The following is a 16,231-nucleotide window of genomic DNA, read 5'->3' as shown; positions in this document are numbered from 1 at the left end:
TGTTTGTGGATGGGAAGTTTGCGAGTCTGAGAGCGCTGACCGAGAAATATGGGTTGCCCCAAGGGAATGCATTCAGGTATATGCAACTGAGGGCTTTTGCGAGGCAACAGGTGAGGGAATTCCCGCAGCTCCCGACACAAGAGGTGCAGGACAGAGTGATCTCAAAGACATGGGTGGGGGATGGTAAGGTGTCAGATATATATAGGGAAATGAGGGACGAAGGGGAGACTATGGTAGATGAACTAAAAGGGAAATGGGAAGAGGAGCTGGGGGAGGAGATCGAGGAGGGGCTGTGGGCAGATGCCCTAAGCAGGGTAAACTCGTCGTCCTCGTGTGCAAGGCTAAGCCTGATTCAGTTTAAGGCATTACACAGGGCGCATATGACTGGAGCACGGCTCAGTAAATTTTTTGGGGTGGAGGATAGGTGTGCGAGGTGCTCGAGAAGCCCAGCGAATCATACCCATATGTTTTGGTCATGCCCGGCACTACAGGGGTTTTGGATAGGGGTGACAAAGGTGCTTTCAAAAGTAGTGGGGGTCTGGGTCGAACCAAGCTGGGGGTTGGCTATATTTGGGGTTGCACAAGAGCCGGGAGTGCAGGAGGCGAGAGAGGCCGATGTTTTGGCCTTTGCGTCCCTAGTAGCCCGGCGCAGGATATTGCTAATGTGGAAAGAAGCCAAGCCCCCGGGGGTGGAGACCTGGATAAATGACATGGCAGGGTTTATAAAGCTAGAGCGGATTAAGTTCGTTCTAAGGGGGTCGGCTCAAGGGTTCACCAGGCAGTGGCAACCGTTCGTCGAATACCTCGCAGAAAGATAGATGGAATGGAAAAAAGAAGGCAGCAGCAGCAGCCCAGGATCGGGGGGGGGGGGGGGGGGGGGGGGTGAGGGAGGAGGAACCAGAAGGACTCTCAGGGTTGTTAATATATACTGTATAATATGTATAGGTCATTGCTACAGATAATTATATATTGGACTGTTAAATTATATTTTTGGAGAGTGTTACTTGTGATAAGGCAGTTGCCAATTAGGGTTAGTTTTCATTTTTGTTATTTATTACTTATTCATTTTCTGTTTATAAAATAGGTCATTGTTATTTGTGTTGTTATAATATCGTGTAAAGGATGCACAATGTACTGTGTTGGTTGACCAAAAATTTTCAATAAAATATTTAAAAAAAAACATATGTCTATCTCAAGGACCTTTCCAATTGTCTATAATCTGATTCTCCTCAATAAGCTATTCGTACTTGATAATCTAAACTGCCGTTCCAAACGCATTACTGGGAGAGAACCAGACCGATCGAGGCACTTTTGATAGTCTACTACTGTCTCCAGGCAGATTCATTACAATAGTTATGTAAATAAAGGTTACTTATAAAAGTATCATTTTTCCGAGAGAAACATCAAACACTTTCCAAGACGACCCAACAATAACAGATCAAGTACGGATTGTGTCCATCATAACACAGGTTATTTTTTGCCAGTAAGGATCTATTCTTTAGAGGTGTCTATTTGTATAGGTTTTACTGTAGCTTTTATTAAGAGTGTGACAGCTTTTTATGCAAATCCATAATATTGCCAGCATTCTGAGGATTCATTTTCAAAAGGTTGCTGGATAGCCTGCCAAGCTTCTCAAAACCTCAGCACAGATTGCAGTAGTTGGAAATAATTTTGAGTACTTCAATAGTTAATAGGATTTTAAGTAAAGTAAAATATTACCACAAAAGAAATGCTGAATAATTTCAGTCACTGTGATGTTTCTTTAACCATAAGGACTGCTTACAATACATCAAAGTAGTCTTATGAATAATCAATTTATCCTTTCTTGAATGAATTATTACTTTTGTAGATTGAGGTTATTATAGCTTGGAGGTACCTGCAGAACTATTCTTAAGCATTTCCACACTCATGGCGTACTTGTCAATTAACTGTCGCTGGACACTAACTAAAATACAGGAAATGCGAAGGTCAAAAACGTGACAAAGATGAGTGCAGGACTTCATTTAAAAGTAACATGGATTATAAAGTGCTCACGACTCTAGCAAATAAAGTGTAACACGCACTGATTAATGATGCCTAAGAATTAGTTTGGTGCTCACTGACACAATCATACAATTCACAGAAAGAGAGAATGAATGATTTAATCTAATAAAAGAAAATGCCAGTTGTGACAAATTACAAAAGGAAAAGTCGAAATGATTTTCAATCAGGTGCAAAGTATTACTGCACAAGGAATGGAAACCATTATTTTATAATAAACAGAATTTAAATCATACCCTTTACTTACAGGACAGATACGGAAGAAAAAAAATGTTTATTCTCATACCACTTTCTTTCTCCCAGTGCATAGATTTTAAATCTCCTCTGACCAAGCTATAAGTAAATAACTTGTACTGTGCAAACCAGGATGATGAATCGACGGACTTCCTACATAAACAGTGTTTTATGACCTGTCTGTCATACATGCTCAGATGCGAAACCTATTAAATCTGCAGTATTAATCCTGCCAGCAGAAGTATCAATTCCCTTTGTACGATAAAGCATTTTAAATCGAAAGGAAGGTGCACAATGTAGGAGGTTCCAGTTAAAAAGACAGAGAAAAAGAAAATAATACGTCCAAGAAGCTGGACAAGGAAACAAAAATGGCCTCTGAGCATCTGTAAACAAAGGATGGTTCTTCATCTAACAAATGTGACCCAATTTCCTAATGCCACTGCTCTAGCCACACATTTTTAACATTTTTAGATGCTCCAAGTCAGTCCCTTTCGGTATTTCGAGCAATTTCTGTTTTCATTCAAGAAATCTTCCGTAAAAATAGATTGACTACATTTCCAAATGCACGGTTTTATTGAACCTGCCATTTTCCAAGTATTATTGTTCCCCTAGTCTCACAGTCACTGGGTGCATAGAATGAATAAGCAATCTATTGAAGTCGGAATGCACTTGATATCACAAATAAATGGTTAGCTTTCTCTTTGATGCTGAAAGCGCCTGCTACTCGAGTGTGCTTATTAATGGGGCTTGCCATCTACAAGATAATTTATTACATGTTTCTAGATTAAATTATTCCAAAGATTAATCATTCCATGTCTTTAATCTTAATCTTTCAAAAATTGAGCTGCATTGCAATAATGTTCATTTCTAAGAGAGGAAAAATAATCATTTAGTTGGCAAATAACTTCCTGTTTAGTCAGTAATATAAACCATTTAGAGCTCTCTTATTTAACTTTTAGCTTCTATTTTTCCTTTCCTTTTTGAGCAATTTCTTACTTTTAGCTACTACCACCAATTTTTGGTTAAGGGGGACTCTGCCTCCAATGCAACATCAGCTTTACAAAGAAAGCTGGTCAGTGTGGCCCTCCACTCTCTTCCAATAAAGTGATTAATGCTGACAAAACATGGATAGAACTGACCATAGTTTAATCAAGCTTTCAAAACTTCCATGCACGACCTTCGTAAACCCGTTCAACAAGCATGGGCAGCACAGTGGTTAGCACAATTGCTTCACAGCTCCAGGGTCCCAGGTCCAATTCCTGGCTTGGGTCACTGTCTGTGTGGAGTCTGCACGTTGTCCCCGTGTGTGCGCGGGTTTCCTCCGGATGCTCCGGTTTCCCCCCACAGTCCAAAGATGTGCAGGTTAGGTGGATTGGCCATGATAATAATAATACAATAATAATTGCCCTTAGTGTCCAAAAATGATAGGTGCGGTTACGGGAATAGGGTGGAGGCGTGGGCTTAAGTAGAGTGCTCTTTCCAAGGGCCGGTGCACTCTCGATGGGCCAAGTGACCTCCTTCTGCACTGTAAATTCTATAGGAATAAAAAGCCATGGAGGTTCAACCAAGTCTTCAAAGGGATTTAGCAGTCATCACGTTTGCCTGCCTGACCAACATAAATTTCATGCCGTGAGTTTGTTTCATAATCCTGTTTTCTATCTTTTCTCCTGTATTTATTGGCTTAGTAACACATTACTTCTGCCATTCTGGGTGACCCACATAACCTGAATCTCAAGTTTTTTGCTGGAGTCATATTGGATGGGAGTGTATGATCACACATGACTATCTCCATTACTGTATAGCAGAGCAGGGGCTTCTATTTTCCTCTGACCGGATGGCAGACATTAGAGGCTGCCGGCTCATTAATCAATTTTATTGCTGAAAAGTACATTGTGACAAGTGGTGCGGGGATCTTAGTCTATATCATCAAATATTTCAAGTCATGAATCTTTGCTGAGAAGCTCGATTCCAAACAATAATACCCAAACTGAACTGAACTGAACTGAATGATGTCTAAAACTGAGGAGGCAAAGCCCTCCCTTGAGCTTGTCAGCATTTTAGAAATATTTACAACCATTTACCTGCACGTAGCAACCCTGCTGTGTAGCTACCAAGATCATGGAAGAAGCGAGGTCCATGACACAAATAAATTAATTTAAGCAACATATTCATCATTTTGTGCCCACCCAAGGAATTATAATGGTATTCTGCCTCATCTTGTGAGCTAGGGAGAAATTATTCTTGTACAGAATCAAGTGTAGAAATTACCAAGGCATCTGGGTATCTGATTTATTTTTATTTTTTTAAAAAAAAAGATATGCAACTGCTTAGGCACTTCTCTGTAGATTCATTCTGCAAATCGGAGTGAATTATTAATTGCTGGAAGCCTTGCAGGTTAATAAAGAATTCAGCAGTTATTACATTTTTAAAAAAATATCAAGTACAATCTCGTCTGAAAGGAAGGCAAACAATGCTCCAAGTACTCAAGGCAGTCTGACAGCCTCTGTGGAGAGAGAAAAGAGTTCCCATCTCAGGTTGCTAACCTTCTTTAAAGGTTATAACAAAAACAGGAAAGTCTGATCTTTCTGAAATACCGGTGCTCAGTCATGTCCAGAAATCTGATCCTCTGTCTGTACACCTGGTGCTGGGGGTACCTAGGAGCTAGAATTCTGTGGGCATCCTGTAAGGATCCTCCTGTTACACCCCGTCTGCCCCTTGTTTTTTTTTTTCCTTTTAGCTTATTCTGCTATTTTCATTTCTGTACCTGGACAATTAATGGGACCTCTGCCTTTAAGATGGGCTTCACCTTTATTTTAGAAAAAAAAAAGGGAACTCCAACGGAATGTCCTGTTTGGTCTGACATCAGTGAGAACTCACCTTGATGGACTTGGCTGGCGGCCAATTAGCTGATTGAGATTTCCGGGGCTTAGCTGACAATCTATGCTGATTGGTGCTGACCAGGCAGGAAGCCTTAATTTTGCTTTTAGTTTCATTTTAATCAGAAGATGGAGGGTCGCAGCTCTGATTTCTCTCTCTCTTTTATCTGATGGTCCCATCTAAGCATCCAAACTAAAGACCTTTCTCTGCGCAGCCAGATTGAACAGCATGAAAAATCCAGTCCAGCAGCAGCTGAAGGCAAGCTCAGTTGTTTAAAAAACGTTTTTAAAATCTTGTGTGGGGAACTCTGTTCTCATCTCAGAAAGGCTATTGGTCATTCTGGTGGAGTTGGAAACAAGAAATAATTAAACGGGCCTGAGGTGGATCTTGAGTGAAGGCCCAAGTTAGTATAAGTTAAAGTGACTCCCCAGAGGGAATCCTATAGATGGAGAGTACTGACACCTGCCAAGAGAACATTTCTAACCAAACACTGGTGGTTTCGATTCTTAAGTGTCCTGGGAGGACAGCTTGGTACAAAAATGACCTCTCAACATCCAAAGCATTTTGCATTTCAAATTAATCCTCTGATTGTTTTTCCCCTTTCCCCTCCCTCCCTGTGTGTCTGTCTTGCTTGTTTGGGTAGAGGATGGGTCGGTAAAAAGGGGGGGGGGGGGCAGGGGAGTAGTAGATTAGCTGGTGTTATTCTATTATAATTATTGCAGGTCTTATCTCGGTTTTTGTTATAAACAAACAGTTGTTGTGCTTCATTTACAAACCTGGTGCCTCTAAGTCACTGGAGCAGTCAAGGACAAAAGATCTCATAAATTGTATATAAATTATTGGTTAATTCACTTGTGTTGATCTGTGGGCTTGAAATTGACCGCGAACTAGCCCAAGGTGTCGTAACAATCCCCACTGTCCTGTGGATCAGCAACTGGTTGAGGGGAAGTGTTCTGCTGCTACTGCCTCTCTTGTTCCTCATCGGAGGTCCCAAGATAGAAGTGCAAAATCATCTCTCATGCTGCTACTCAGGCTGACAAATGGAAGTAGAAGATCAAAAAAGCAAAAGAAAACACCAAGAAATGTGCTCCAAAGATTGGAAATCATCTCCAAATCAGTGAAAACGCAACTTCAGAATCAGTTTTGTTAACAAAAGCCTTTCACTTAGACAAGGGGGCAAGTATTAGATCTCAGTATGTATTGCCTGTCAATTGCTCAGCCCCATCAACATCCACACTCCTCTTGCTTTGTTTACTCTGCACAGAGTTGAAGTCAGAATCCCGAATTAAAACAGCAGCTAATGAGTGAGTTGCATATTCAAATAGCAGACTTGCCTGCTTCACCTGGGCTCCCAAACATCGAAGAACACAATTGGGTCAAAAGAAGAAGTTAAGTGTTCCTACTAGTTTCCCGGCATGGCCAGTTTCAGATGTTTCAGCCTGCCACCTGCACACAAACCACCGCAATCCTGACAGGCTGAACCCCCCCCCCCGCAGCCCCCAACATTCCTATTTGATGAAAAAGTGCTAAATGAAAATGTAAACTTGCTATGGCGAGTTGACAGCTATTAGAGAAAGCAGTTTTTGTAGTGACAAATTAAGAAAATGAGTATTATGGTTTGGTTTATTTCATCACATGCCTTTTGGAGAACAGGTATTCCTCACATGACTGCAGACTATGAAATCCGTGAGAAGACTATTGTATCGGAGAGGATTGAGCTTCAGAAATGACTCCGTTGAATCCATAGCAACCGTTCCGCAACAACAGCTGTAAGGAAACACTTAGCATGTATCGATGACTTTAAACAGTGTGATAGAAACATATTTCAGTGACCTTCAGTGGTTATTTGTGAATAGGAACAACTCTGCTCTTTCCTGCCTCTGTTCTGTCCTCTTCATGGTGAATTCAAAGTTTAAAATAGGTTACCAAAGTCTAAAATATTTTAATCGCTTGTGAGATTACTTCAACACATAACCTGGACTGTAACAGAAAGAAGACAGCTTAAATTATGACTTTTCAACCCTTTCGTTTTACAAGGAGCTTGTGACCAAATTACTAAATGGACCATCTTCTGCAAACTCACAACATGACATCCAGTTTCAAATAAAATGAAAGAAATATCAACCATGAAAGAGCCAAAGTATCAGTTATCACTGTACATTTCCTCAAATCTAACATATCATGATAGCTGGGAGTTAGCACATGTTGCCAAGTCACTTTTTTTTGTATTTTGATAGAAATGCATCAATAAGAGGCTAACATACATATTTAAAATAATCAGAGAATAAAATTGAGAATTTGGGCTTGTGGTATGCTACTTCCATTTCCCTTTCAATCATTATTTCTGGTCAATTTTCCCTTTTCTCTTCTCAGTGCCATCTTATCTCGGTTTAGTATCTCACCCAAGTTGCCAACGTTCATTCATAACTCTAGACAGCAAGTATTAGTAAACTGAAAGAACAGTGGGCGTCAAAGATATCTCCAACACTATTCTCACAAGATGACTGCATAAGCTGATTTTCCACAAGGGATGAGGAATCTGGTATTTGGCTGATTATTCCCATACACAAGTCAGGAGGACCAATTCTCCTTTTACTGCCTATGACATCAACATTTCGCATTTATATAGTGATTTTAACATCGAAAACAGCCCAAAGATGCCTGACAGGAAGTGCAATCAGACTAAAAGAGACATTAGGTCAGGTGAGCAAGTTCTTGATCGAAAGATAGGTTTTCAACAGAGGAGTGAAAGAGGGGCTTGGGGATGAAATTCCAGAGCTAAGGAGCGAAGACTGCTGAAGCCAATTATAGGATGAAGGAAGTGGGAAAGAACATGGCATTAGCATTACAGGAATATAAAAGTTTTCAAAAGCTGGAGATGTTTATCGAGAGAAGGAGAGACAAGGCTAAGGAGTGATGTGAACATAAACCCAAGCGAAGTTTAAAGAATTCAGCAGATATCAGGAGCTGAAGCAGCAGCCTATCATATTGCTGTATTTTCCATCAAGTAATTCATAAGATCTTTTTAGCCGATGTGACAAGTCAATGGTGTGAAAACTGGGAAAATCCAATTCTGGGAACAACCAGGTTCAAGGTCACCAAACTATTTGACTATAAAGGGAAAACTAGTGGAGCCCAGCGCTGATCTTCCATCGTTGGAATTTGCGAGTAGCAATCAAAACTATAAATAAAACAGAAATGCTGGAAACACTCAGCAAGCCAGGTGGCATCAAGTGGATGATAAGCCTTCAGTAGAAGTGAAGCAAAGTGTGAGCAAGTGAAAGGGAGAAGAGGAAGAAGAACAAAACTGAAGGTCTGTGATAGTGTGGTGGACAAGAGAGATTAAGTGACAAAGGTTTTGTGTAATGGGGCAAGTATGCAAAAGGTGTGTTCAAATGAGGTTGAATGGTTCGCTAGCAACTGTCCGAATACAAAGTAAAGAGGAGAAAAAAATGAGGAAAAAAATTGAACCAGAGAGAAAAAAAAAGGAAACAAAACGAAGGCAGATCATGCTCTAAAATCGTTGAACCCGGTATTGAGTCTAGAAGGTTGTCGAGTGCGGAAAGATGAGGTGCTGTTCTTCACGTCTGCGTTGAAGTTCACTGGAATGATAGAAAGATCAGTGGGAGGCAGGTGGAGAACTGAAATGACAATTGACAGGAAGCTCCTGGCCATGGCTCAAGGGCTGAATGGAGGTGCTCTGCAAAGCAGTGAATCAGTCTGCATTTGCAATCCCCAAAGTACAGGAGGCCATACTGTGAGCAGTGAATGCAGTGTACTAAATCGAAAGGCGCATAAATAAGTGGCTGTTTTGTTTGGAAATCCTGGCTTTTTCTTCAAGTAACCATGGGTTACAGACGCCCATTGCCAACTTCTGCTCCAAATGCCATCAATTGAATCTGGTCAGACCAGTAATTGAATCTGGAAGTGCCTCAGGCCTGCAGGAATGAAAATGAAAATGGCTACTCACCTCCTCCAATTCTCTCATCAGCCATTGCGCAAGGCTCCCGTTTTTAAACAGAACCCACTTGACCTCTCGCTGGGGAGCCTTTTAGTTCCAGGTGGCCGTTAGATGGGCTACCATCTTGTTAATGAGATGGAGATTAGTCTTAATTGGTGTCTTGCCATGTCTAGGTGGGATCCGGAACCCGCCAACGGAAGCGGGCCGATTAGATCAGGAATGGATTGGTGCCCGGCGAGGATCCAGATTTTGGCATCTCCTGCGATTTATCCGGTGCCCACAGATCACGCCGGGCACAATGTGGCCGTTAAATCACACACGTTGTCTCCGTTACACTTAAAATTCTTTAGAAGGCATTCCACTCATATTTGTCAACAGAACGTCGTAGAATCCATGGAAACCAAGTGCAGAGGCAGGCCATTTGGCCCATCGAGTCTGCATTGACACTCTGAAAGAGCACCCTGCCTAGGCCCACTCCACCGCCCTATCCCATAACCAAGTAACCCACAACTAACCGTCGGACACGAAGGGGCAACTCAGAGTGGCCAATCCACCTAACTTGCATATCTTTGGACAGAGAGAGGAAACCAGAGCACCAGGAGGAGACCCACACAGACACGGGGAGAATGTGCAAACCCCAAACATACAATCATCCACGGCCAAAATCAATCCCAGGTCCCTGACACTGTGAGGCAGCAGTGCTAACCATTGTGCCACCATGCCCTCCCCATCATGCAAACCAGCAACAGAGTAAGTTACTTTATTCCCTACGGATTTAAATTTGGTTGATTCCACGTTACTATTGGATGAGTGGTAACCTCACATCCAGTCTAATATTTATACTTTAGACAATTTCACCAAAGTGACTCTTTGCTATTAGTGGGGCTTTGCAGTATGTAAATTGGCTACCACATTTACCTATACAGCAGACATGACTACACTTTAAAATTATCACACACACACGTGATATATTGCAGCCAGTCATACCTGATGAAGGTTGCTGCCAATCGCATATTCTTGGAAATAGCCAGGTGCCGCTGAGGATGCTCGAATCGCCTGCCACAGTTTATATTGACAGCCACCCATATAGTGCGATCTTACACTGGGAAGGTGATTATAGTTTCTGAAGACGAATGCTTTCAGTGGTGTCCCTTTGTTCACTATGGTACTTATGGCTGCCACCTGAAAGGTCAAGCAAGATAAATATTTAAACGCACAATTAAAAATAATAAAAATACTTGTCTCAATTTTTGTGAACCAACAATAATCCCCGTCTGCAACGCATCACCCTGCAACTCATCAATCCCATTCCACCAAAACATAATCTCATTCTGTCTTCAGATTCAGGCTCATAATTCTCAATGGTTACAATCAAAAACTCCATATGCACCGTTCAGTTTAAAATGTTTTCACAGCGGTGTTAAGCATTCTACAACATCGAACATAAAACATTACAGCGCAGTACAGGCCCTTCGGCCCTCGATGTTGCACCGACCTGTGAAACCAATCTAAAGCCCATCTACACTATTCCCTTATCATCCACATGTTTATCCAATGACCATTTAAATGCCCTTAATGTTGGCAAGTCTACTACTGTTGCAGGCAGGGCATTCCACGCCCTTACTACTCTCTGAGTAAAGAACCTACCTCTGACATCTGTCCTATATCTATCTCCCCTCAATTTAAAGCTATGTCCCCTCGTGCTCGCCATCACCATCTGAGGAAAAAGGCTCTCACTGTCCACCCTATCTAATCCTCTGATCATCTTGTATGCCTCAATTAAGTCACCTCTTAACCTTCTTCTCTCTAACGAAAACAGCCTTAAGTTCCTCAGCCTTTCCTCATAAGATCTTCCCTCCATACCAGGCAACATCCTGGTAAATCTCCTCTGCACCTTTCCAATGCTTCCAATGCAACAAGGAATTAAATGCTCTCAGTTAGTCTTGATTACAAATATATTAAGCACTGTGGGCGTAACTATAACACATGGAGTGCAGCGGTTCATGAAAGCAGCTCACCGTCACCTTCTCAAAGACAATTAAGTGATGGACAACAAATGCTGGCCTTGTTTGTGATGCTCGCATCCCATGAAAGAATAAACAATATTATTTTGCTTGGAACTAGTTGGGTCAATGAATGGAGTCCGTGCTGACTTTGGGGCATCAGATATAGTTAGTAAAATTTTACTATGGGATTCAGGACACGGGAAGGCGGGGTGGGACATCAGATCCTGAGCTCCACACTTGCTGCTTGTGGGCCCATCTTAAAATTAGCCACCAGGAAATGTAGTGCTTCTGAGAAAGATCGGAGACTCCGAGGTGACGTTGTGGAGGTAAGCAGAAATAATAAATTCAGGATGGTCAAGTGTGCAGGTCCCCCGATCGCAGGACAGGCCCCTCTGGTGGTATCATTGGAGCTGCCTTTTGCATCCGTGGCTCCTATGTTTGACAATGGAGCCTTCAGCTCTCATGACCCCCACCTCTCCATCCCAGGCTGCCACAGGGAAGCTGCCATGAATCTTACAACCTCTCCACGTGGTGGCAGGCCGCTCTGCTGTTGGCAAAGTGCCAGCTGCCCTGCATAATGGCCGTTGATAACTATGCCCTTACATCAGCAGGACATAGGGAGCTGTCCCTACGCAGTCCACAGAACTTTTTAAAACAGCCCACCTTCATTCAGCCTCTTATGTCTACCCTGGGCAGCACGGTAGCATTGTGAATAGCACAATTGCTTCACAGCTCCAGGGTCCCAGGTTCAATTCCGGCTTGGGTCACTGTCTGTGCGGAGTCTGCACATCCTCCCAGTGTGTGCGTGGGTTTCCTCCGGGTGCTCCGGTTTCCTCCCACAGTCCAAAGATGTGCAGTTTAGGTGGCGATGATAAATTGCCCTTAGTTTCAAAAAGGTTAGGTGGGGTTGCTGGGTTATGGGGATAAGATGGAGGTGTGGGCTTATGTGCTTACTATGGGCTTACTAGATGGGCCAAATAGCCTCCTTCTGCACTGTAAATTCTATGATTCTATGAAGTAGGAAAATCAATCTGCTTAACCGTTGCCTTGTTCAGTATAAATTAGTACAAAACACGAAAATTATGAACTCAGAAAGCTCTCCAGGATGACGATATTAACTTTCCTTTTCCACCGTTCCACCTCTCAGTGGCAAATTCAACAGTGAAAGGTACTTCAGTTTCAAGCACAGTTTTCCCCTCAACGGTCGGCTCAAAGAACGAGGTTAATTGTGCACCTTCCTATTGCCTGCTAATATAACCAAAATCAAGAGGACTGAATTTTCTTCACGTATAAAATATGAGCAGCACCGTGATAGTACTTTTCCCCTCCAAGTGACTGTGGAATCCAATCTGGGTTTATATTCCTTTAAAAAAATCCTCGAAATTCAGCCAATTATCTAACAACGCAATTACACAGAAGCACTGGGAGCAACAATAGAAGCCATAGAGTAGAATCCATAGATACCCTACAGTGCAGAAGGAGGCCATTTGACTGATCATAGTTTCATAGATAGGATCCCGAAATTTCATTCATAGATAGGATCCCGAAATACTGCCAGGGCAGTAAGGCTCCAGAGGTTATGCTGGCACTTTATAACGCACTTGTCATTGCAATTATTATACTGACTATGTGCAGTTCTGACAATGCCACAAAAATAACTTGTTGGAAGGGGTAGGAGAAAGAAACCCAGCAGATCACTGAGCAAAGACTGAAGTTCAAGCTCTACAATTTAGTCCAATTAAGCTTCTGTTAAGTGCTGTAAGAATTTTGCTACGTCAAAATCATTTTACAATTGCAAGTTATTTTATTACAATCTAGAATTAAGACCGTGAAGCTTCAGGAAAATATTAAAAGGTGTATATATAGATTAGGTAAACCCATGTTAAGCAGTATAAAGTAGGCCAAAATAAATTTAATTAGTTGAAGTACACATAAAACATATTTTAAAAAAAATATTTTTATTGAAAACGTTTTCATAACAAAACATATTATAAAACGGATGTTTCAAGTTGCAACGTAAATTGCACACAATCATCAATCAAGAACACACCCAGTCTTAACTCCCCAAATATTAAACTAAAAACCCCTTTACACCATTAACAACTGATAGTGACTAAAGCTTTGAAAAAGGAAATAATTGGCTGCCATCTTAAGTAGAACCCTTCTACTTTAATGGTATATTTGACCTACTCCAAATGTAGGAACGCCCTGAGGTCATCCAACCAGGCCGAGGCACTGGGCGGAGTAGTAGACCTCACTCGCTTCTGGGCTATTAACGAGGCAAAAGCGAGGACATCCGCCTTCACCTCCATCTGCAGCACCGCGAGTCAGACACCCTAAAAATGGCCACCAGCAGACTTGGCTCCAGTTCAACACTAAGTATTTTCAACATGGTATTGAAGAAAGAGACCCAAAAGCTCATTAACTTGGTACATACGACTATAGTCAGCCGGCCCCTGTAAACAATGCTCACACCTGTCCTCCGCTCCAGAAAAAACCCCACTCTGCTTCGCTTTAGCCAGATGGGCCCTTTGCACCACCTTAAACTGGATCAGAAGCACAGAAGGACGTGGCGTTGACCCTGTGAAGGGACTTGCTCCACACCTCATCATCCAGAATAGGACCCAGTACGCCCTCTCATTTCACCTTCGCCTCATTCAATGGAGCCGACTCCGCTGATAAGATCTGGCCATAAATATTTGAAATCCTCCCTCCACCAGACCCAGCCAAAGATAAAACCATCTTCAACACGGAGGGCAGTGGTGCCAAAGGAAAAAAAAGGAAAACCCCTTACGCAAAAAAAATCACAAATCTGAAAATATCTAAACAGATTGGTCGCAGGGAGTTGGAACGTTTCCTACAGCTCCTCAAAACTGGCAAATCTTTCCACCCAGAACAAGTCCCCAAAACTCTCAAACTCTTCTCCCCCCATGACCATGGGTAGGGTTACTGGGTTATGGGGATAGGGTGGAAGTGTTGACCTTGGGTAGGGTGCCCTTTCCAAGAGCTGGTGCAGACTCGATAGGTTGAATAGCCTCCTTCTGCACTGTAATTCTATGACCTAAACATGGAGTCTAAGCCCGCTGGCAAAAAGAGATGATTACCATAATTAGGGGCCAACAAAGACATGGAGCCAAGTTTGAAATGGTGTCTAAAAACTGCTTCCAGATTCTCAGGGAGGACACCACTACCGGTCTCAATACACTACCAGATTCAGAGACTATAGCATAAGAGAACAAGGCAATAGCGAGGCAATAACTAAGACACCTAGACAAGAGCCCCTACAGGAACCCGCATCCATTTGCCCCCATATGGAACTTGAATCTCTAAACCATCCAATACTTTCTCAATATTGGCTGCCCAATAAAATAACAAATTGGGTAAAGCTAGACCACCTGACTGTCCATCTCTCTGGAGGAACACCCTACAGATTTACAGCGATCCCAATAAAATGTTTCAAAAGCTGCGTTGACCTTAGGCGGGGCAGAAACCAAACTGCCACCAGAGTCCCTTCTCTGCACAATCTCCCGGGAAGGCGCCTCCTGCCTCAGCTAATGAGCTAAACGGCAACTGGCCTTCTCCTGGTGTTCACAAAATGTCCCCCACGAATGTCGCAGCTGGCTCACCACCTTACCTGCTGATAGTAATTCAAAATTGCGTCTGCTTTCCTACTCGCAAACAACTCTGGATTGGGGCAAGCGAGTGCTGATGGTAAAATTGTTCTGATGGTCTACCTCAAGGATGGAGTCCACCAGGCTCTGCTGCTCCACCATTGCAGTCCTCTTCAGGAGTGCTTTGTTGGAAATTAACTCCGCCTTGATGCCCACCTGAAGTGTTACCCACAGATAGACTCACTTTTATTAATTTTAATAGATTCCCCAATGGCGGAGGATATGCGTTCGCAAAATCTCTTGTTTGCCAAGAGACCTACTCACCACAAATACGCGAGTAAACCTGATGGAATGGGAGAAAAAAGAAAAATCTTTCTCGCTCGGGTGCTAAATCGCCATGGATCTGCCCCTCCCCATCTGCTCCATGAAAACTAATAACACCTTTGCCACACCTTGATGGAATTATAGATTTAGGCCTGGATTGATCCAATCTGGGATCTAGAACACAGTTTAAGTCACCCCTAAGATTAGTTGATGCGAGTCAACATCAGGAATGAAGGTATCAACTTGTTAATAAAACCCGTATCATCCCAATTTGGAGCATAAACATTAACCAGGACCACCAACGTACCCGCCAAGGACCCACTAACAATCACATCTCTAGCATTTGGGTCCTCCAAAATCTAAGCGGCCAAAAATTGAACCCATTTCTTGATTAAAATTGCTGCACCCTGGGCCCTACCATCAAAACCCGAGTGGAATACTTGTCCCACCCGCTCCTCCCACAAGTCCCTGACCCGCAAATGAGTCTCCTGCAGAAACACCAAGTTAGCATTCAAATCTTTACCGTAAGCAAATACCCTCGACCTTTTCACTGGGCCATTCAACCCCCTTATACTCCAGGTGACCAAACTAATTGGGAGCCTCCCACCCCCTCGGTCCAGAGTCAGCCATTTTCACCATCAGTTACTTAGAGGGCACAGGCCCATCCATGATGGCCACCAGCAAGACAAAAGATCTGTAGTCACAGTCAGCAAATTATCCCTACCCCTCACCACCACCCCCCTTCCCCAACCCCAAATATACATACAAAAACCAATAAGACGGACAAAAAACACTAAAACTTACTTCTACTAACCCTAACCCCAAACAAAAAAAAAAAAAACTAATATAGTGAGCTGCAGTCACCCCCACTGCTCCGGTCCGGCGAGATACCTCTTCGGCTAGCAGGGCGGGTCCTGCCCAGGGTGAAATACAATGCTAACTGAAAAAAGACACAAAGTATAAAAAACTCCTTAAAATATTGTACTGCAACAGGGATCTATATATTTCTCGTTATAGCACGCAAAACAAAACTCTCCATAACATTAACCACCCCATCCAAATCCAACTTTTGAAACACTCAACCCACACAATAATAAAGAAATGCAAACATGTACACGGAACCCCAACATCTCCCCATTTCCACATGCCCACTCCCAACATCCAAAAAGCTCAAAGAA

The 16,231-nt window shown here is 42.7% G+C and overlaps 1 protein-coding gene across 3 annotated transcripts in view; it reads right to left on the bottom strand.

Annotated features, from left to right (window-relative positions):
• The window catches only part of pnpla8 (patatin-like phospholipase domain containing 8), a 111,521-nt gene that overhangs the window by 25,151 nt on the left and 70,139 nt on the right, over window positions 1–16,231 (bottom strand). For all 3 annotated transcript variants that reach the window (XM_072484312.1, XM_072484314.1, XM_072484313.1), the window contains one exon: window positions 10,100–10,294. In XM_072484312.1, coding sequence (XP_072340413.1) covers window positions 10,100–10,294 — 195 coding nt within the window. The remainder of the gene's footprint in view (window positions 1–10,099; window positions 10,295–16,231) is intronic.

The sequence above is a fragment of the Scyliorhinus torazame genome, chromosome 19 (assembly GCF_047496885.1).
Source record: "Scyliorhinus torazame isolate Kashiwa2021f chromosome 19, sScyTor2.1, whole genome shotgun sequence".
NCBI lineage: Eukaryota > Metazoa > Chordata > Chondrichthyes > Carcharhiniformes > Scyliorhinidae > Scyliorhinus > Scyliorhinus torazame.
This window is presented reverse-complemented; position numbering and strand designations above follow the sequence as displayed.